The sequence below is a fragment of the Leuciscus leuciscus genome, assembly GCF_965113295.1.
Source record: "Leuciscus leuciscus genome assembly, chromosome: 24".
Taxonomy (NCBI): domain Eukaryota; kingdom Metazoa; phylum Chordata; class Actinopteri; order Cypriniformes; family Leuciscidae; genus Leuciscus; species Leuciscus leuciscus.
Window position 1 is genome coordinate 16517724 of NC_138723.1, and position 23704 is coordinate 16541427.

At 36.9% G+C, this 23704-nt stretch overlaps 2 protein-coding genes across 3 annotated transcripts in view; one reads left to right on the forward strand and one right to left on the reverse strand.

Annotated features, from left to right (window-relative positions):
• Positions 1-22270, forward strand: part of mtus2a (microtubule associated tumor suppressor candidate 2a) — a 64698-nt gene extending 42428 nt beyond the window's left edge. The window contains exons 5-15 of one of the 2 annotated variants that reach the window (XM_082157485.1): positions 3265-3423; positions 8490-8588; positions 10560-10834; positions 12924-12990; positions 14854-15068; positions 15152-15257; positions 15351-15424; positions 15508-15606; positions 15691-15810; positions 16749-16849; positions 16932-22270. In XM_082157485.1, coding sequence (XP_082013611.1) covers positions 3265-3423; positions 8490-8588; positions 10560-10834; positions 12924-12990; positions 14854-15068; positions 15152-15257; positions 15351-15424; positions 15508-15606; positions 15691-15810; positions 16749-16849; positions 16932-17280 — 1664 coding nt within the window. In that variant the 3' untranslated portion in view covers positions 17281-22270. The remainder of the gene's footprint in view (positions 1-3264; positions 3424-8489; positions 8589-10559; positions 10835-12923; positions 12991-14853; positions 15069-15151; positions 15258-15350; positions 15425-15507; positions 15607-15690; positions 15811-16748; positions 16850-16931) is intronic. The other variant, XM_082157486.1, reaches the window with a different exon arrangement.
• The window catches only part of hephl1b (hephaestin-like 1b), a 210909-nt gene that overhangs the window by 104873 nt on the left and 82332 nt on the right, over positions 1-23704 (reverse strand). The window lies entirely within an intron of this gene.

Here is a 23704-nt window from a genome sequence, read left to right on the forward strand (position 1 = left end):
ACACTAACCCTAACCTATACTCATACTCCAATGAGAGTTAGTTGACATGTAGTCGCAAAGTTACTTATAGTTAATTGGATGTCTAAAATGGACTATCGAAAATAGCCAATTTTAGTCCAAAATAGTCCAATAGTGTAACCTAAAGTTTTAGTGTACTCTACTTTATGTATTAGTTTTGTACTACACTATCTAGTGCATATTTCCTAATGTGGTATTTTTTCCTAGTGCACTGTATATTGTACTAGTACTGTACTAGAGTGTACTACCTAGTCCATATTACATGTCCAAATGTTTTAGTGCACACTACCTAAAATACTAGTTTGTTGTCCGTTTTGGCCCATTGGTCCAGTTGCTTCAAGCAGTGCTGAGCAGTGAATCAGTATTCCACTGGTCCGTTTGGTATTAGTATTGGAGTGGCACCCGTCCTGCCATGTGGCTGTGAGTGGAGGGGTTTCATTTGCATAATGTTTACGTCCAGGCATCCTCAGGAGCACCTCTGATGCTCTGTGCTTAATAATGCATCGCAAGTGCCATCTCTTAATGGGTCACTGCTGTGTTCACCGGGCACGATTTTTCATTCGGATTTTTCCGCTGTGCCATCTAAATGTTGGTAGATGGGAAATAACCCTCTGTGCTGGAATAACATCTGGTCCCCATCACATTTCCTTTGTCACTTATAAGCCATCCCAATCCTTATCCTTAACGTGAGCTCTTTCCTCCCAAATATTTATATTTCTCTTGCATCTTTTTGCTTTCTATTTCCACTAATATTGGTTTTGTCAGTGGTGATTTAACTATCTAGCCCTTCTTTTATCTCCTCCCCAGTCTATCATTTATTTCTCTAATAGTGGTGGCCAACGTGGGATGCATTCCTATGCTCTCCTCCTTCCCGACACATTGTTTTCCTCCATCTCTGCTGAAATCCTTTTTTTGCTTTTGTCTTATCACATTACATTTGTCTCTGTTGGCCAGAAGGCCAGAGAAGAAGTGCTGACTATTTGGTTCTGAATTTCATCCACACCAGAACCACATTTAATTAATCTTCTACTATTTTTCACATTCTCTTCTGGTGCATTGTTATGATACATTATTCAGCTCAAACTGAATTGTATATTTGTATTACTCATATTAAGCTGAGAATTTGTCTTCATTATGATCGAAATGTCAGCAGCATTGTTTTCAATTCAGCAAGTGTGAATTGCTTCTCTGCACTGAATTTCCAGGACCTTAAGTGTGTGTGTGTTACATTTTTATAAGCTTAATTTTAAATTTAAAGCTTTTTTTTTCTTTTTTAAGAAGATTAATGTGATCTTAATGTTCACTAACCATTTGTACTCTTTTCTGAGCTAACTAAATTCATTCGAGATTTCCCTTAATTAAAAACATTTTTGTCAACAACTCAAGCACTTGAACAGCATAAGAATATAAACACACCTGCAGATGATAGTTGGGTTCAGTATGTAAAAAGACTGCTGCATGGCATGTGTGAATGGAACAGTTCAGTGAACTAGAGAGAGACAGGGGCTAAATCCCTTGGCTTCATAAATCAGAATGTAAATCCTGTAATGCTGTGTTACTACAATTAATGTATATAACATATATAATTTTTTTTCGGAATTAAATATCTGACTTTTGTCAAATTTTACTGTTGACTGCATTTATTAATCTCAGCAATTGTGCTACCAAAGTTTTGTTTTATTGTATACCAAATATAAATGATTAATTTAGGGTAAATCTTACAACCTGTTATATATATATATATATATATATATATATACCTGTTTTGTTTGATTTTAAATGTAATATTTAATTAATGAAAATAACAAAATCACACAAATCCAGATTTTCGACTGTATTAAGACATTTTCCAAATGTTGCAATAGGGTTGCAAACTTTACAGATCTCATTTAAAACAAACAAACAAACAAACAAACTGCTCATGTAATGTAGAGGTTCAGTCTGTTTTTAAACCCTTTTCTTGAAAGGAAAAAAAGTTTCAGTTTCATATTGTACTTTGTTCATAAAAAGTGATGTGTATAAATAGAGCGTGATGCTTTCTACTGATTTTTAACGGTATATATCTTAGGTGCACGATGTGATCCAATCCACACAAGTATAATGCTCCCATCATTTGGATGATTATGTAAATCCAGAGAGCTGATGAAACTGTAAAAAAATCTTAAGGATTGAGTCTCTGTGCTACTAACCCAGTTACACACAATGCAAGCAGTTAACTGGTTCTCACAGAGATTTGGGGGAGAATCCACCAATGAGCAGCGAGGTTTATTTCCCGGCAGCCAATCAAATGCGTCTCTCAGCTGCTCTGCACCTTAACATATCCTGCTGTGAGAGCTTTAGGGCTGTGTGGCACTTCCTGCTGTTTCCGAAACACCATCTCTGCAGCCAGAACTTTGTTCCAGTTCTTTACCCTTATCAGATCACCCTCAAATTGCCTTTAACGCAGAATATTCTTGCCGTAGATAAGTGATTCTGTTAGTGTGGTTATGTTTAATGCCGAGTAAAGGCTACAGTATATGTTTCATGCTAACAAAATCTCTTTGACTGTTGGCTGCTCTACTCTTCAGGTTACATGGGAGTTATAAAATATGGCATTTAAAAACACTTATGACAGTGTACTGTCAGCATTTCTGCATCTGTCTGCTCTTCTCTGTTCCTGGAATACTCTCTCAGCACTTCATAAATCATAGAGATAGCACAGCAGCAGAGCAGCGTTCTGTACGGGCTCCCGAGAATGGTGTCGCCTTACAGTCTGAAACTAAGCTAAAATAGAGAGGAAAGTGTCTTTCAAAGGACCCGTTATATAAAAGTGCCTATGTGATTTGTGAAATCTGTTATGGCTCATTGAAGAGATACTATGTCTTGAGTTATTTTTTTTTTTCTTTTACATGGCAAGCAGTTCTCATTTTATTGCAGCATTTAGTCATATTGAGCTGGGCTGCGGTTATTGATCAAGCCTAGAGTGGGATAAACGGATGGTCTGGGTTCAGTTGTGGGGTTAATGAGCAGTTAGATGAATTCTTATCCACCACAGATGATGAATAATGTGCTTAGATAGCAGCAGAGGGAGACAGCGAAGGTGAGAGCAAGATGAGCACAGTCTGATTAAGCATTCACAGTAAATCAGAGAACAAGAAATTGACCTACAGTATTCAGTGTCTAGACTACTGTGTGATGCACAATGAATTACTGTATATGCAGCTCAATTCCAGAGCAAACATTTTTTTTTTCTTTTTTGGATTTCAGGGCCCAACAGTATAAATGATGAGCCACCGTTTCACCGTGTCACCACGTCGCCCCCTGGAGATGGATCCAGAGCACCCTGCCGCAGCAACCCTCAACCCCCCAACACTCCTGCACTCACACGCCGCTCGATTCTGCCCCCTTCTCGAAGCTCCCCTGTGGGTAAGTGGACCAAACCTCCATATTTTCAGCCAGTATGCACTTCAAGAAGTATGAAATCAAACCAGAATGCACTACAAGGCATATGCACCACTAATACAAACAATGATATTCAGTGCTACAACAAGCATGTTTAAACAAGCATGTGCTACACGAGGTATGCACTACTACAAGTATTTTTCAACTAGCATGCATCACACAAATATGCTTCAGCTAGTAGGCCTATATACTATAAGAATGAACTTCAAATAGTGCATAATTAAAAGTTGCTCTCTGATTATTATGCACTACAAAAAGTATGTGCTTCAGTAAGTGTACACTTTAAAACGGATGGACTTCGTATTGTATAGCTAGTATGTGTTTCAATATGCTCTATTAGGAGTATGAAATGTATGAATTTGAATTAGAAGAATGCACTCTAAGAAGTATGCTCCAAACAAGACTAATCCCATTAGAATGTACTACAACTAGAGTGATCTACAACCAGTACTACAACAAGCATGTGTTTAAACAAGTACGGACCACAAGAGGTATGCACTTCTATAAGTATTTGTTTCAACTAGCATACATTACAAAAATATGTACTTAAGCTAGTATATGCTTATGCTATAAGAATGAATTTCAAATAGTTTATATTACAAGATGCTCTCTGATAAGTATGCACTTCAACTAGTATGCACTACAAAAAGTATGTGCTTCACTAAGTGCACACTATAAAACATGGACGTAGTATGCTAGTATGCGGTAACACTTTATAGTAACGTTCAGTTGTAAGTCCTTTATAAATGGTTAGTTAATGATGAACTAATCATTTACAAAACATTCATAAATGATTAGCAAGTGATATACTAACATTATATGCATGTTTTGTAAATTCCGTTACAAGTCATTTACAAGTGATAAGTAAATGTTTAACTAATCATTTATGAAACATAACTATGCATTCATAAATGATTAATAAGTGATATGTTCATTATTTTATGTATGTTTTGTAGATTCAGTTATAAGTAATTTACATTTGATTAGTTAATGATTAACTAATCATTTACAAAACATGACTATGCGTTTCATAAATGTTTAATAAATTGTTAAATTTTTTTGTATGTTTTGCTCACATCAGGTGCACAGTGTTTAAAGACTCCATGTGTTTCAGAGAAGACAGCTATCTATACTCTCACCAGTCAGCACTTACACTGCAGTACACACTACAGTGTTCAACACCTGTTATAGATGATGTGTAAACGCATGAATAAATCATTTACAACACTTTCTACATCCCCTAATCTTAAAGTGTAAACTATTCATCACTTGTAAATGTATTACACATCATTCGTAGACAAGATTCGTTGATCTTATGCCTTATTGATTCTTGAAGTGGTAATCTACGAATGATGTGTAACACATTTACAAGTGATGAATAGTTTACACTTTAGATTAGGGGATGCAGAAAGTGTTGTAAATGATTTATTCATGTGTTTACACATCATTGTGTTGAACACTGTTACTTACCTGTTACAAATTATCTGTACGTGTATACAAGGCATTTACAACACTTTCTGCACCCTTTAATTGCTACATACATACACATACAAAAAAAAATAACATAATTTATGAAACATTTATGAAACGCATATTCATGTTTTGTAAACGATTAGTTAATCATTAACTAATCAATTGTAAATGACGTATAACTGAATCTACAAAACATACATACAATAATTAACATATCACTTATTAATCATTTATGAACGCATAGTCATGTTTCATAAATAATTAGTTAATTTACTACTCACTTGTAAATGACTTGTAACGGAATTTACAAAACATACATAAAATGTTAGTATATCACTTGCTAATCATTTATGAATGTTTTGTAAATGATTAGTTCATCATTAACTAACCACTTATAAATGACTTACAACTGAACGTTATTATAAAGTGTTACCCAAGTATGCTCTAAACAAGGATAATCCCATTAGAATGCACTACAACTAGAGTGATCTTCAACCGGTACAATAACAAGCATGTGTTTCAACAAGTACGCACTATAGGAGGTTTAAACTACAATAAGTATGTTTCAACTAGTATGCATTACTCAAATATGTACTTCAACTAGTATATACTGTATGAATGGACTTCAAATAGTTTACATTAGAACTACTAGCATTGCACTAAATATGCCCTTAAACTAGTATGTAATAGAAGTTTTGTTTGCTTGTTTCTTCATAATTCAGGATGAATTTAGTTCAGTTGGCGTGTTGAAATATCGAGGTTGCATGCTTCCTCCATTGCCAGAAGTGACCTGTCAAATGTCATGATGAATTCTCAGACAGCAGCTCCAGTTTGAAGACAGACCTCCACTGATCCATGGACACAGAGCTGAGAGCGTACTTGTCAGGCATAAGTAAACAGCGCTACCTCCCTGTCCATGTCCTCTACAGAGTCATGAATCTCCTCTGCGTATGTGAATAATGGGACAGTCCAGTTGGTGGGTGTTGCAGCCTATGTTTAGTCAAGACTTTTCCTTGAGAGGAAAAAAAAACAGCCTTTCTTGGTGTTCAAGAAGTAGGCCATTCAGACTCATTCATCTTAAGCCCAGCAAGGGAAAAGTGGCTTGTCTACTTTCATGTGCTATACACACTTATTGAAGCACATACTTTTTTATGGCGCATACAAGTTGAAGTGCATACTTCTAGAAGTGCACATCCTCCTATAATGCATATTTGTTGAAATATGCTTGTTGTAGTACTGGTTGAGGATCACTCTAGTTGTAGTGCTTTCTAATGTGAATAGTCTGGTTTAGAGCATACTTCTTTGTAGTTTATACTCATTGAAGTGCTTACTAGTTAAATTGTATACTCCTTGTGCATTTTTATTAAAGCCGATACTAGCTGAACCCTATACATTTTATAGTGCACACTTAGTGAAAGTGTAATGTAAACTATTGGAAGTCCATTCTTATAGTGTATATTAGCTGAAGTACATGTGTGTGTAATGAATGCTAGTTGAAACGATTACTTGAAGTAGTGCATACCTCTTGTAATGCGTACTTGTTGAAACGCATGCTTGTAGTACTAAATATTACTCTAGTTGTATTGCATTCTGTTATAACTATCTGTTTAGACGAGCTTACACCTTGTAATGAAAACTCATTAAAGTGCATACTAGCTGAATTTCATACACTTGCTTGCAATCACCTGTTTATCTCAGCTCAGTTAGGCAGATCATTAAGAAGTAATCATCCGATTAAAGCAAGTGATGAACCATTGTGCATGCTGGTGACATTACAGAAGAGCCTATCCAATCAGAACTCGTCCTTCTGCCTAAAGGATAATGAGGCTATTAAGATGCCTTGGTCCTCTTCTTTCCTCCTCATCCTCCTCTTTTTTTTATATCCTGTCCCCCTCTGTCTCAAGTGTTGTTATCAGTTCTGTCCCATTTTCAGCGTCACGTTTTTCGATCCTTAGCCACAGCTCTAAGAGCATATAGCTCTGCCTGCTGCTTCCCTCTTTGTCATCCTGACAAAATCTCCAGAACCCTGGAGGGACAAAAAGGCTGCCAGGGCAGCTTGGCCCATCATGAAGTACCGATTTAGGGTTAGCATGCTGTCAAGGTAGTGAGCGATGACAACATTCATGAGACACTGCTGTTAAAAAACATTTCAGAGATCCTGTGCAGCTATCATATAACTCTCATAAATCTAAGGAAACCGAGTATTAATAACACACATGCAGGCTTTAGGCTGCCATACTTGAGTTAAGCATACTCAAATGCACCCACCCATGGTGCACCGGTGCCTCTGATGCCGGAGGTGCTGTCTCAGCATTGGGGGTGGGGTAGAAGTGTGGTCCTAGGGAGGAGGGAGTCTATTGGGATTCTAAAGGGGTGTCTATGGCTGTCTGCTACATGTCGAAATGAGCTGGCAGTAATTAGGTGCCATGGGACCCCTGTTGAAATGTGATGTTTGTGTGTGTGTGCTGTGTTGGGGAAAAGTAAGCCAAAAGCAGCAACCCCAAAAACATAAGCACCCCCTTCTGTTGTGAGATGGGAGCTTTGAAACTAGCTCCAGCAGTGTCTTCAGTCTTTTCCTATTATTCCATAGGCAGTGCCAGTCTGTTCTGTTCGGGTGATATCACCAATAATAATAATATAGTAATTTGTAGTAATTTGTACATGTAAATACTATATTGTAAAATCAGTGTTGTTGTATACATTTCCGGTCATAACACAACAAATAATGGATCACACAATAGTGGAATTGGTGAAATGAAATGGCTGCATTTATTTAATTAAAACTATATATAAAATATAACAATATTTTTGTTATTTATTATATATAATATATTTTATTATTTATTTATTTTATTTTCTGTTTAAAATTTGATTTATTGATGTAATTGATCCTTCAGAAATCATAATATATTCAGATTTGTCACTCAAGAAACGTTTCTTTGTATTATCAATGTTGAAAACATTGTGCTGCCTAATATATTTGTGGAAACATTTGTTTTCATGATTCTTTGATGAAAAAAAAAGTTCAAAAGATCAGCATTTGAAATATAAATCTTTTGTAACATTATAAATGTCTATGTCACTTTTGATCGATTTAATGCATCCTTGCTATGCATTTACCATTTTATATTATTATGAATATCAGGGTTATTTCAAGAAATATTCTTTTTTTTTCATATCAATTTGGGCTGACCACAGATCTGAGATTTGTGAGATTGATTTTTTAATATATTTATACTGTATTCTGTACTGTATGTGCACGGATGCCTGCAGCCTCTCAGAATATCATGTCGTCCAGCCCGTGTGGCAGCAGCGTTATTTTGTGGTTGGCTGCCTCTTATTGGAATCGATCCATGGACCACTGAGACCATATTATGACTCCATGGAAGAGGAGAGCGATACGAAAAGAGATAGAAAAGGGGGTGGTGGTTACTGTTGCAAATGCATTCATGGATTTGCAGTCGCATACACTGTATGTGTGCCCCAATTGAATGTCCTTGAATTCAGGAAACCTCCTACACTGCCATTAACTCACCGATGTCTTTTTTTATCTATAGCATCCCGTAAGGAATTCCAGAAGAGTTCTGATGGCACCCGTTCATCTCTCTCTTCCCCTAAGAGACTCGCTGTAGTGTCTCCTAAACCACACTCTCCAGGTAACCAACCAAAACAAAGATCAACCCAAGATTGCTTTCCTTTCATAGCTGTCCCCTGCTGCTCTGCAGAGTACAGTGCTTCCATTAGATGATGTCACGATATTGGATAAATCTCATCTGACGCTCACATCGCCACTGAAAACCTCTTTATTTTTCTCTCTATACACACACACACACACACACACACACACACACACACACACACACACACACACACACACACACACACACACACACACACACACACACACACACACACACACACACACACAAACACAGAATGAAAGAGTACTGCATTTAAGATGTAATCAGTGTGGCCACTGGGGGTCACTGTCCAGCTGTCATGTTGAACAAAATGAAACAATAATCAAAACAATACCCAGTCTTCAGCATTTGATCCCCACAGTACTGTCTGTATCCCTCCTGGGGTGCAGATTATGGGTTTTGGGGGTCAGAACTCATAATTAGAGTTTGAATCCATCTGAAGGACATTAAAACAAAATGTTGGGGGTTATTGAAAAAGGTAAACATATGTGGAGGTTTCAGAGTGAATCTTTGCCCTCTTGCTTTCTCAGTCAGCATAATTTTTTTAAATGTTTATTTAAATTGATGCTAGTTTTATACTTTGATATTGTCTAACTTTATACACCATCGTTCAAAAGTTTGGGGTTGGTCAGATTTTTTTAAATGTTTTTTTAAAGATGTCTCTTGTGATAACAAAGACATTTATTTGATAAATATTTTGTATAATTTAAAATGTAATTTATTCCAGAGATGCAAAGCTGAATTTTCAGCATCATTACTCCAGTCTTCAGTGTCACATGATCCTTCAGAAATCATTCTAATATGTTGATTTGCTGCTCAAGAAACATTTAATATTAAAACATTATGTTTTTTTCAGGATTCTTTGATGAATAGAACAGCATTCATTTGAAATAGAAATCTGTTTATAACATTATTAATATATTTACTGTCTCTTTTGATCAATTTAATGTGCCCTTGCTGAATAAAAAAAAAAAAAAAAAATTTGAACGGTAATGTATCTCAACATTTCTATACAGTACGCATCTTACAATGAACATAGGACAGCTGTAGCTTGCTAAAATGTATAAAGAGGTTAATTCAATACCTAATACATCAGTAAAGGGCATTGAAAAAATTTGATGCCAGTCATTAACAAACAAATTGCTTGCACACTCAACACTGAGGACAACAATGACTCCATCATAGCAATTAACAGCTCTACACAGACAAGTCTTTTTTTCTGAAGATTAGTTTCTACAGTAATGATGGCCGTAAATCATCTTGTCATTCCATTTGGCTCAATGTGTTTATCAAATTCATCAAGAGATGAATGCTAACACACAGCAGCAGTAAGAACAAAAACATTAGCTGCTATTAGCATTAGCATGAGTAGTGCTTTAGATTGCTTGCTTATCTTGAAGCATGTTATGCCTTGGTTTTATATTTTATAAATGAAAAATCTTTTACTTGTATGCTAGTTTGAGTTTATCTCTATATAGCATAAATAATTGATAATGTATTTATGTAACTAAGTTACATAAAGGCATCATCTGTATGATGTGACTAATCTATAGCTACATCCATTGTAATGCATATATTGTGAATTTCAAGTATTCCATTATTATACTTGAACTATAAGATTTGATATGGTTTGTTTAGCCACTGTGCCATAAGCTGTGGGTCACATACCTCATTTTAACATTACAATGAAACCAGTCTAGTCTTTGAATAGTCCATTTGCTTTACTTATAGAGTATTCACCTAATCCAGTTAGGTATAGAAATTATGGTAAAGCTTCATGTAAATTGTTTCATGGTTGTTAAGCGCACAGTACTCCCTGGGGTGTCTTAGCATTATGGAGGCCGTTTTATTCACACAGGGCAGTTCTGAGATGAATTTAATGAAATTGATTTTTTAGTGCTGTTTCTTTTGTGTTTCCCCCTTTAGTGCTTCAGAGGCAACAGAAGGCAACAGTGGCAGTTCGAGGCTCAAGCATTCAGATTTTGCCTCGTACTGGCTCCCCAGGTCCAGAGAAGAAAAGAGAAGAAGAGCAGAAAAAAGAAAAAGAGCGAGATGAAGTAGAGAGACACGAGGAGTTGCAGCTCTTGCAGAGTCGCTATGAAGAACAGGCCAAGCAACTGCAGGCTCTTCACACAGAACTAAAGAAAACCAGCCTGGGTCTGGAGGTCTTTGTCATCTGTACTCAGCACTTCTCCCTCAAGGTATTTTATTGCAGACATCATCTAAACATCACATTTTCTTTCATATGTGCCTGAATCATTAGGCGTTGGGCATACTCTACTAGTTTGTTTTATTATTACCACTTTACACATTTTAGAATCCTAATAAAGTCATCAAAACTATTAAATGAAACAACTCATTTTATTTTTATTTTATTTTATTATTCATAGGTAAATGTTCTTCTTACCCTAATTGATGGAGTGTGTAGCTTTCCATTTCTTAAACAACCATGTAGAATATGGCCATATTCCAGGATGACAATGTCAAGATTCATCAGGCTTAAATTGTAAAAGAATGGTTGGGAGGGAGCATGAGGAATCATTTTCACACATGAATTGGCAATAAAATTATCTTGTATTGACAATGCAAGAGTCGAGCACTTTTGTACACACTCCATCAATTAGGGTTAAAATAACTATTGCCAAAAATTGCTATAAACATAATAATCACAATTTTATATTATTATAATTTTGGAGAATTGGTCATCCCAAAGATGCTGTTTTCTAAATGTATTGTTGTTAAGCAGATACTGTACGTTCAATCAATCATGATTCACAGTACATTAACTATAGTGACATTCCTCATGGCACAAACCCTGTGATCAAATGATTTGCTCAAGGGCACAATGATGTTATGGTCTTCACATGTCATCACTACATGAGATGTTTGTGTTACCATGCCAAAGCCTCAACCATTCGGCAACCACTAGTTTACTGACTGACACATCCAGTCTATCTCACAACCACTGCAAACTGAACACTCAAAAAACAAAACTCAAATAACAGCCTTTATCTAATCTATCATGAATAGAAGGATGAGGTAACTGTGTGCAAGAGCAGAACGTTGAGTCACTGTTTGCACACAGAATCACAACAAGCATATCATCTCCTTAGGATGAATCATATATGTTATCATCCTTATTTGTAATTCGCTTTAGATAAAAGCATTTGCTAAATGAATAATTAATGTAAATAAAAAATAAAAAATTAGAAGCACAGTGCCCCCTGCTGTCCATATGCCTAAATTATACATCATGAAAAAAAAACATTTGTCCCCTGTTGCATCTGAAATGCCTCTTCATACTATTTCGAGACAAACTTAAACAAGTCAGTGAGGGGTGAGGGGTCTGAAACCTGGCAATATGTTCCAGCCTAATGCCCACACATACTACATTAATATTAATTGCATTCCTCTCCTCCACATGCACTCCTGTTTGTCTGTTTAGCAGTAAAAGGGTTTACGGATAGAAGCTGTGTGTCAGTAACCTGCCAATTCCTCCCACGCCTGGCAACTCTAACATAAAGCAATCCACATTTTATTAGTTGTTATAATGCATGTTTCATTTTTAAGTGCTTATCATTATCAGGTTGGTATACTGGACATTTTCTGTTAAATGCACACTAGAGTGTTAATGCTTCTGCAGCACTGTATCAATTTATTTCTTCCTCGTCACCCTACACTTACAGACATGTCTTTTGTGTTTGATTTAGTTTAGTTTATAAAGTTTGTCAGTTTCAAACGCAACACTATCCATATTCATAATTAGATTTTATTTAGGCCTTAAAAGTAATACTAAATGCAGTATGCAGTAGGTAGTCAACACTAAAAAAATACAGTATGTGTTTCCGTGAGGGTACATTGGTTCACTGTTTATGGATGTGATTGTTGAACTATTAATTAGTAAAACTATGTTAACCATGAAGAAATTGGACATCCTATAAATTGAATCCTAAATGTTTTATCCTGATATTGCTGAGACCAAATGTCCCTACAAAAAATGGTTAAACCTGAAATCACCTACATTATAGAAACTAGCCACGAGGACTGAACATGTTCCCCATGAGGAAAGAAGCTAAATAAACTTAATATAATTAAAATAAATATTTATAAATAATACAATAATCCTGGAATTAATAATTCATAAATAATGAAAATACACTTGGTTTTGCGGTTGGGTTCGAAGATAGATATAGATGTCAATGGAAAACTTGCCTCGAGTAGCCTAATATTGTATTTAATTGTTAGTAGTGGATCAGAATAAAAGCAGATGTGTGTTATTGTTTGTTTCAGAGTGAAAGTGCTGAGGAGAAGGAGAGAGAGTTGTCACAGGAACTCAGTCGGATTCAGCATGAAGTGGGTGAGTGTCCAGAAACTTCGGAGAAAAAAACAGCTGCCGGTTGGCGGTTGCATAAACGGCTTAGACTAGTCTAACAATTTAGTCATCAATTATGTCAAGGATATGTTTAGTTTGGTCTGTGTTTCTTTAGTACTTTGATTTGGTTTGTCTCTGCTGTTGTTTATTGTTTGAGTTGTTATCCTCTTAGTTGGTTTGCACTGTTTCTAGATCAGTTTCCTTTGTCTGTGTTCAATATTACCATGGTTTGTCTAATTTGAACCCAAAAAGTGAGACTGTCTACCCCAAACACGAGTAAAAAGTGTTCAGAAAACTACAAAACATGGCAGATCTACTGACCGACGGTTAATTATAGAGGTCAAGATAAATGGGTTTAAGTGACTAATAATCAACATATAAACATATAAAAAAATATTTATGTAATGTTATTCGTGTTATATTTCATCTGCAACAACAACGTGAACTTTAATAAAGATCCGTTTGGCCATTAACTTATAAATGCATCTTTATGCATCTCTGCATGTAAGACCCGTGACTGGCAGATCAACGTGCTACTGCATTTCTCTCCGATACTGTAGGAAACAAATAAAATGTGGAGGATTTTATCTTTGACAAGATGATTGACAGGTCAGTTTACCTGACAGGATGCGTGTTACTAAGCGACAGAGAGCAACCGTTAAAGACTCTATTTTATGACATGATAGTATGTCTAAAAGCTTGTCTACTCTTCTGCTACACACTCAAAAGTATGTACTTTTTCTTCACAAAAAGAGTACATACTTTTAGGGCATAGTATAAGTAGGCGAATTGAGACGCAGCATTGGTCTTTTCTTCCCTGTTGTGACGTATATCCCAGACAGTTAAACGGCTTCTCGAACAAGAAAAATGTAGGGCGGTACTTGATTTTGTCTATCGGGAATTGATTGGATGGTTTGCTATTGTTGTGATGTCATATGAGTGACAGGTTGCCCCACCCTCATGCCAGTAAACACATCATCAGAGAAGAGAAAAGATGTCGCTGCAAGAGGGAGGGAAAGTTATTGTGATTAACTCTTTCCCCACCGTTGACGAAAATGTACGGCTTTCTGTGTTTTCACTGCGGTTGGGGGTGCTATGACACATCTTCTGAAAGAGCACTGAATCTCCTGATCAGAACACAGGCGAAGAAGCAGCAATATGTTAAATAATGCGATCATCAACATTAAACAGCATATAAATCAAAACTGCCTAATGTTACTGAATAAAATGTTGACCCTGGACGGGATATAGGACTGTGCAAGCATTAGATGTGCTGATGGACTCGATCTCCGTCTGTGTTTTGATTATAGTTCTGAATCCGATCCAGACGTAGTCTTTGACAAAAGCGCAATTTTCTCAGCTTTTTGCTAAAAATGTTGCTTTGTTTTAATGAAACTTTTTGAATGAAACCAGATTCAAGTGTTGATAAAAAAAACAATACATTAAGCTAGAATAAAAATGTTTTGTGTGTGTGTGTTTCTCTGTTCTTTCTTTTGATATATTGTATTCAGATATTCATACAACAAAATATTCTGGGGACCATGAAACTTATAAAATGATCAAAAATGCTGGCAATGACTGGCAACTTTAAAAAAAAATGCTGGCAATGACTGGCAACTTTAAAAAAAAATGCTGGCAGGGAAAGAGTTAAAGATTATGAGGGCACATTATTATAATTTTTTTTTAATTATGTGCACGATAAATCATTTATAGGTACTGCAATATTCCTTTAAAAAAAAAAACGGTCAATTTTGATTTCATGGCTTCTTTAACAGTGGCTACATTTTTGCAACTGGCCCCAATTTTATGATATTTAAATCCATATGCTCTGTTTTTCATATCGCCCAGCCTTCAACGCAGCTCGCTGGGAGCATCTTCAGAAGGAGAAGAGAGAGCTGGAGGAGTGTTTTGAGAGGGAGCTGAGAGAGTTACAGGTGCAGCAGGAGTCTGAGCTCGTAACCTTAGAGGAGAACTTGAGATTACGGCACGCTTCGGACAGAGACCATCTCAGAGCAGAGCACCAGTCAGAGGTGGAGGAGTTTCACACCCAGCACCAGGAACAGGTTGGATCATCAGGCTGAGGATCATGGGAGATAGATTTAGGATGGCATGAATATGAAAACTCAACTGCGTGTTTTGTGTGTAGATCGAAGAGTTGACTGCTAACCATGAGGCCGCACTTGAAGACCTGAAGACCATGCACAACATCACCATGTCAACACTGCAGGAGGAGCATGCCAGGACAATGAGAGGTGAGGGTGCCATTTTGTAATACCACTACTAACCAGCTGACGGAAGTGTGGAGAAGGTCAATTCTGTTTTCCTTCTCATTTCATTTCTCTTAGACTTAAGAAAAGCTCATGAGCAGCAAAAAGCCAATCTAGAAGAGGACTTTGAGAAACTGCGCCTCTCGCTTCAGGTGATTTGTTCAGTGACTCAAGGTTTAAGATTTTTTGCTACTCATCCAAAGGGCTTCATTAGTAACAGTACCGTTTCTTTCAGGACCAGGTGGACACTCTGACTTTCCAGAACCGAACTCTGAAAGACAAAGCCAAGCGTTTTGAAGAGGCCCTGAGCAAGAGCACTGATGAACAAATTGTGGTATATATAAATGGAAATTTATAAAGGGATACTAGGATTTAGGCACACAAACACTGAAAGTAAGTATTGTAAATGTATTTGCAGGATGCACTGGCCCCGTATCAGCATATCGAGGAAGACCTTAAGAGTTTAAAGGAGGTTCTGGAGATGAAGAACCAGCAAATTCATGACCAGGAGAAGAAGATCTGTCATTTGGAGAAAGTGGTAAGCTACAAATGAAAAGGTGTGAAGGATAAACACACTGTGCAGGAGAATTGTGAGATAAAGTATCTTCCTGTATTCAGTTTAAAGTTAAGAAAATAAATTTTTCTGTCACTGTGAAAAAAGAGCTGTGCCAGTAAAGAAAACAGGAAAGTAAAAGAAAAACTGCAGCAGGAAAGAAGAAAGCTACGGAGCGATGCACGTGATATGCAGGAAAAAATATATGCATCATGGCCATGAATCAAGAAATCATTCCTTTGTTTTAGTAAATTGTGGCCCAATTTACTAATTTGTTCCCCCGTTTTAGTTAAATCAAAACAAGGGAATTAATTAATGTCACAGGAACAAATTCTTAATTCATGGCCATGATATACTGTATATATTTTTGTCCATGCCATGTATGGGGCTCCATAGAAAACAGTGCAAGTAAAAGACAAACTGTAATCTTTTTTTTTTATTTCAAGTAAAACCCCACCTTTGATCAGGATGTTAAATAATGATTCATTTCTAATAAAACAAATTGATTTTATAGTGAAGTATATCTACACTCCTTAGCTCTGACTTTTTACAACCCCCTAATAACATCAACAAAACAAACCACAGAAATAAAGAATTGTATAAATAATAAAACAAGGAGAATAATCCTTTTCTGATCCTTTTACTGCTACAGTACATTATTTATGATTTGGATATTGATTTACTTTCCATTTAAAACTGCTTTTTACTTTCTTTTCAGCTCCTTTGAAGGTTATATTATTTATCATTTGGAAATTGGAAAATGAAATTTTAAAGCCTCGTTTTTACTCACTTTTCCTTTTCAGCTTTTACGCTTCTCATTGTTTCATCCTCACGTAAAACACATTTCAGTCCACTGTTGTCCAGGCAGGGGAAGTTTGTGTAAGAATTTAATGTGGAGCTCTGTGTTTGCTTGATCCTTCGAGCAGGCCCAAAAGAACCTGCACCTGGAGGAGCGGGTCCAGGTGCTTCAGCAGCAGAATGAAGACCTGATGGCCCGCATCGACCGCCACCTCTCAGTGTCAAGGTTAGGATTTGAATAAAGGTCAAATTAGTCTTGTGAAGCCAGTCTTTTGACTAATCCTGACTGTTTCATCCTGGATGTTTAGACAACTGTCTGAGGAGAACGCAAACCTTCAGGAGTATGTGGAGAAGGAGACCACCGAGAAGAAACGTCTGAGCCGCAACAACGAAGAGCTGCTCTGGCTCCTCCAGACGAGTCCTCACCTGTCACCTTCCTCTTCTCCCATCCACAGAGCCTTCTTCCCCGGCCCTGATATTCCCCCTTACCCTTACTCCCCAGGCCCTGGTACCCCCACACACTCCTCTTCTCCTGGCCACTGTACGCCCACTCACAAGGTGGCTTCTCCGGGGCCTGGGACGCCCACTCTGAGAGGCTCACCAGCAGCACGCTCGTCCCCCGCACGGATCCCGAACGCCAATACTTTACCCAGATGAGCTGTCCTACTGAATTTCAGCTGCCTCGCCCATTTTCTGTTACTGTCCGTCGTGGACGACAGTGCTTTGTTTTGATGTGCGGGCCATGATTTCCTTGAAAAAATGTTGCAAATTTTATTACGATTTTAACAACCCAACTGCCAGACAGAGATCTAACAGCCTCTGTTATATCCATTCTTTGAATTTTTAATTAAAGTAAGCTCAAAGAATTTTGAACTGGAGGATTGAACTCGTAGCATCAAAGTGAAAGAGCTACTGATGCTAATGCTAATGACGTGCTGCCGACAATGCTTGGCCTGCATGGAAGCAGAATGATTTTTGTGTACAAAAGTACAGAAGTTGCTCGGCTTTAGATCTGACTCTAAAACATGCTGTTGGACTCCAACACAAATGTCTGTAGGTTCTCCTGAATGACATACGAGAACTTTTATACAACAAAAAGCACTTTAGGTTTCTGCCCTACCTTCTTCCTACAGATAAATGCACCAGCATTTTTTGCGGTCTGGTTTATTTTTTTATAGGATATGTCTTCTGATTTTTCAAATCTCCCAGTGTTTGAGTTTCGATCCAAAATGTTTCAAATTTGTTAAGACATTTACACTGCAAAATTTCATTTTCTTAATTTTTTTTTTCTTACAGTAAAAATATCTAAATATTCTTTAAAAATGTACATGACAAAATTACATAGGAAATGACTTGTGTTGAGGCACTTTTATTTAATTATTTATATATCCCAGTTTGCTTTTTTAAAAGTACAACTTAAATATTATTCATACACTACTGTTCAAAGGTTTGGGGTCTGTAAGATTTTTTTATGTTTTAGAAAGTCTCTCGTGCTCACCAAGGCTGTATTTATTTGATCAAAAATACAGTATAATAGTAATATTGTAAAATATTTTACACTTTAAAGTAGCTCTTCTATATTAATATCTTTTCAAATGTAATGTATTCCTTTGATGGCAAAGCTGAATTTTCAGCAGGCATTAATCCAGTCTTCACAGTCACATGATCCTTCAGAAATCATTCTAATATGCTGATTTGCTGCTCAAGACACATTTCTTATTATTAAAATGTTATGGGTGACTGTCTATAGAGTGCACGAAGATGAAGAATGCCAGGAAATAGTCTTTTAATTTAATAATCCACAGGAAACAGGACAGAAACATGGGGTAACATCCACTTTACACATCCTAAATTAGTTAATTAATGAACGACAGGTGACCAGAATCATTAATTAAACACATGAAGGAACTGGGTCAAAAGACAGGACACACAGACAAACAGGAACAGAACTAAAACACAATGAAACTCAACCATAACAGAACATACATGTGACATATCAATATTTCTAAAGTTAATGTTTTTTTTGGAAACCATGATAGTGTTTTTTCGGGATTCTTTGATGAATAACAAAGTTTGAATAACAGCATATATATGAAATTTGTAACATTACAAATGTTTACTGTGATTTTGATCAATTTAATGCATCCTTGCTGAATAAAAGTATTTATTTCTATTTAAAAACAAAAATATATAAAAAATATATATAAAAATAGTAGTGTATAATAATAATAATAATAAAGAAAGCTTGAATGTTTAGATATTTGTAACGAAAAACAAAAATGCTGATTAAGAAAAAGATGTTTTGCAGTGTAAAGTCCTCTTCACTTTGTCTTAAGCTGCGATGCCTCTCACTGGTGCATGGGCAGATGATTTCCTGGACCCACCAAAAGACTAATCCAGCTAATTTCAAAACCAGCTTTTCCAAGCAAATGTTTTTTCATACACAGTTCAGTTTGCCTGCTGACATGATTTTGAGACCTTCCGTGGCACAGATTCATTGTGCCAGCTCGGTTAACTAGGCAAAAAAACTCTTCAGCATCAAGTCTGTTCTTCATACTGTATCTGACAAAACAAGAGCTCTCACTTCATGCATGACATAAAACAGGAAGATCAAGCAAATGTAAAGGTACCGACTACAGGAAATGTTGTAAATTGTAGTAGTCATTTTTATTAGTGATTTGTATTTTAATGGGCATTTTGCTACTTGATGTGCATGTGATGTAAGTCTTCCATTCTTAAAGGGATAGTTCACCCAAAAATTTAAATTACCCCATGATTTACTCACCCTCAAGCCTTCCTTCAGTAGGTGTATATGATTTTTAAAATGGCAGTGAATTGAGGATGATATTTTGAAGCCCAAAAAAGTGCATCCATCCATGATAAAAGTAAATCTATACGGCTCCATGATGTTAAAGGCCTTCTTAAGTGAAGCAATGCGTTTGTATAATAAAAATATCCATTTTAATAACTTTATCAACTAAAATAACTAGCTTCCGGCAGACGGCCTGCGCAAGTCGACTTACGTCAAAATAGTAATACTTGACGCAATGTATTACGTAGGATATAGGAGTAGCATTTAACACTTTGACTCCTCTCGCAGCTCAAACAAATACGGCTCGGTAACAAACTTAATCTCCTCCAACATTTCTCTTTAAAAATTCTCATTTTAAACTAATACGAGGTGTTTAGGTAGTTAGGTGTTTTGTTTTGCTCTACCCTCTGCGCTTCCGTGCTCGTCAGTATGTCATGTGTCAGGTCAAGTGTTACTCTTTTGCCGTAAATCGATCCGTACGGCCTTCTGCTGGAAGCTAGTTATTTTACTTTATAAAGTTTTAAATATGGATTTTTTTTTTTTTTTACACGAACGCATCGCTTCACTTCAGAAGGCCTTTATTAACCCCCCAGAGCCATGTGGAGCACTTTTATAATGGATGGATGCACTTTTTTGGGCTTCAAAATATCATCCTTTACTCACTGCCATTATAAAGTTTGGAAGAGCCAGGACATTTTTTTCTATAACTCTGATTGTATTCGCCTGAAAGAAAAAAAGTCATATATATATATATATATCTAGGAAGGCTTTAGGGTGATTCATGGGGTAATTTTCATTTTTGGGTGATCTAACCCTTTAATGTGAATCCTAGGATAGTTGTCATGTTAGGGTAGACACATGGACTCCTGGGGATGCTAGCTTCCACCTTTTTGTAATGTTTGAGGACAATATTTTACCCATAGTAATAGGACAGGAATATATTAAACCTAGTGTCACACCTGTCAGAGATCCTACTACCAGGTGTTACAGGTGTGGAAAGGTTCATGGAGGTACAATATGGTGGTTATACGCGTATTTGGATTTAAGCTATCTTTATTGTAATGCTGGTTAACTCTTGTATTACCTCTGTAGAGTGTAGCATAACCTAGAGAGATTTTTCTCTGTACGAGTGAACTAGAAAAGAATGTAACTGCGTCTTTAAATGTTGTATGATAAAGTTCAGGGAAAATATTTTGCAAAGGCAGTTTTCTGATTTTTTTTTATTTTTTATGAAAAATACGACATTCCTCATGCAAAGTGGGTTTTGATATTTCAAAGAAAAAAGTAAAAACAATTGAACATTTTGAAAAATTGGATTTGTTTTCTTTTTGTTTGTGTGTTTTTACAATTGATACATCTTTCAATGGTCAACCTTCTACAATTTTGATACAAAGGAGAATTTTTGTAAACTCTTCACTGATAATATTTTTTTCTATAGTATTATCAGTTGGTGCTTGTACAGGGTATCGTACACAGAAGTACAATAATCTGCTATTCAAGACCAGCAATCTACAAGAATCCACACACACAGCAAAAATGTGTTTGCAGATGTTTTTCTTCATTTGCGACTATTGTTTACTGTTTATAATGTTTTTTTTGTTTTTTAATTACTGTGAAATGTATTTTATTTTAATTATAATGCATTTTCAAAATATGTAGCTTTGCATTATGAATTAATTTAATTTGCTTCTGTCACTGTGATAATAACGTGTCGTTGTTAACTTTACATTTTTGCTACTCTGGCACAGATGCTAATGACTTTTCTGGATGTTTCATGTCAAGCACAATAACATTATATATCACAAAAAAAAACATTTAAAAAGCACTTATTTTTAACCATTTTATTAAAATGTAAAACAGCAGCAGATCAGCTTAGCCTAGTTAGTTGATAAAATAGAAAATGAAAAAATACACTACAACAAGTACACAAATGTTTCAGGGATGTGCCTTCATTTAATGTGCAAAGTAGCAAAAATGAAAAGGGTTTTCACATTACAGCAGCCTTACAAACAGTTAATATGCTTCTAATATCTGGATTAATGCAGGAAAATAAATGCATCTTTTTGCTTATTTTTTTTAATATTTTTTTAATATATATATTTCTAAAACTATAAATTAAGTGGTTTCCCTTCTAATTAATTTAATTTTTAATTTTTTCCATTTTTATTCTTTGCACATTTATGTTCTAAATGTATGTCTCAACAACAAACCTCAGCAACCTCAATTAAACAATCATACTGCACCTGCTATTGTTTATAACCAAGTACAAAATTGTCACTAATCCACATTTATTATAAGGAGTAACCATGTTTTTACTTGTATACTTAAAAATCTTGAAAGAGCTCATTGGTTTCTTTCCTTTCTGCCCTCAAGACAGACTCCACTGTGGCAATAGTCCATAGATGGTGATAAATTATATAATACAAGTTCTGGTTCTGAGACACACTGACTCTTTGTCCTGTGGACATCTAAACTACTGAATGTCAACTTAGCCCTGAAAATACTGACAGTCAATGTACACTGGGAGTGGTGGAGTCACTTATTGTACTGAATGAAATTTGTCCATCTGTCTATTTACTAACATTTGACTTCTCATGTCTTTTTTGACTGAACTTTCAGTCGCTTGTAAGCTACTATTTATTATGTTGTAGTGCACAGTAATCAATGCATGTTTGTCTTGGCGGATCATTCCTTCCCCATGTACGTTTTCAACTTGTGATGGTTCACGCTGTAACTGTAGCATAGAGAATATAATACTAAGGAATGGAAAGAATTTATATATAACTCATTTGTATTCACTATGGGGGGAGGGGATGAATATTAAAATGTTTCAAAAGACAATGCTCATATGCTTTGGTTTATTTGTGGATGTTGCTATACAATGGCCACAAAAAACTATTTAAACAATTAAGACACCATGCAGTGTTCACACTTGAAATAGTTAACCCTGGGTCATCGTAAACTCTGGGTTAATTTGGTTAACTGAATCCTGGGTTAATTTGCTTCACATTTCACACTGCTCATACTTAACCCAGGATTAGTATAATAACGTCTTGGTTATGTATGTAACCCTCGTTTCCTGAGGAGGGAACGGAAACATTACGTCAGTGAATGACAAAATTGATGGTTTCGCTAGAGAGCCCTATCACCTTCGAGTTATTAGAAAACGAGCCAATGGTATGAAAAAACCATGGGTCTGCGGAATTTGCATCGCCGTTTCTGCGGTACAGCGGTTGTGGCAGGGGTCGTAACGTTTCCGTTCCCTCCTCAGGGAACGAGGGTTACATACGTAACTGAGACGTTCCCTTTCGTTCAATCACTACGAGTTACGTCAGTGAATGACGAAATGGGGTCCCAATTCAATCACGCCACAGCGGCTGTCTTCCAGTGCCCTGCGTAAGTCTGAGCTCCCTGTTGTGAGACTAGCACGGACGAAGGGCTAGGCTTAACGCAAGAATACCGAGGGTGGCATATCCCAGGTGGAATATGTAACACAGCGCCTACCCGTAGGGAGTACTTAGAATACACATATGACCCGGGTACGGGATGCATATGGAAAGCTCAGAGGTATCCAGCCCACAGGATGGAATGTTTCAACCTCGAGATGGCAAGAGGGGTCTTGCCGAGGGAAAACACGTGCTCGGAGGAGACTTACCGTGGAAATACACATGTGGGGGTTGCCCAAGCAGGGAACCATGCACATGGAGCACCTAGCCAATCACGAGGGCTGACCATGCACTCTGGTGACGACATTGATAGTGCAGGAGGAACTCAGGGTCTAAGGAGAACTCATCTGAGTGAAATAGCGCGTATCCAGTCCGTGGAGTGGAATGGCGCAGCAAGCGATGACACAGAGCAGGTCCTACTTACTGGCTAGTGGAAGCGAGTACATGAGAGGACACTGGCTCTACCCGGAGATTATAGAATCTTGTAAAAGTTTTGGGTGTCGCCCAGCCTGCAGCTCTACAGATGTCTGTTAGCGAGGCGCCATGCGCTAAAGCCCAGGAGGAAGCCACACTCCAGGTGGAATGTGCCTTCACCCCTAGGGGGCATGGCCAACCCTGCCAAGACAATGGCGTCCACTATCCAGTGAGACAACCTTTGCTTGGAGAGAGCCTTTCCCTTAAGCTTCCCACCAAAACAGACAAAGAGCTGGTCTGATGTCCTGAAACACTGCGTTCGGTCTATGTAAGCACGGAGGGCGTAAACTGGACAGAGCAGTGCCAAGGCTGAGTCTGCCTCCTCCGAGGGCAGCGCTTGCAGGTTCAC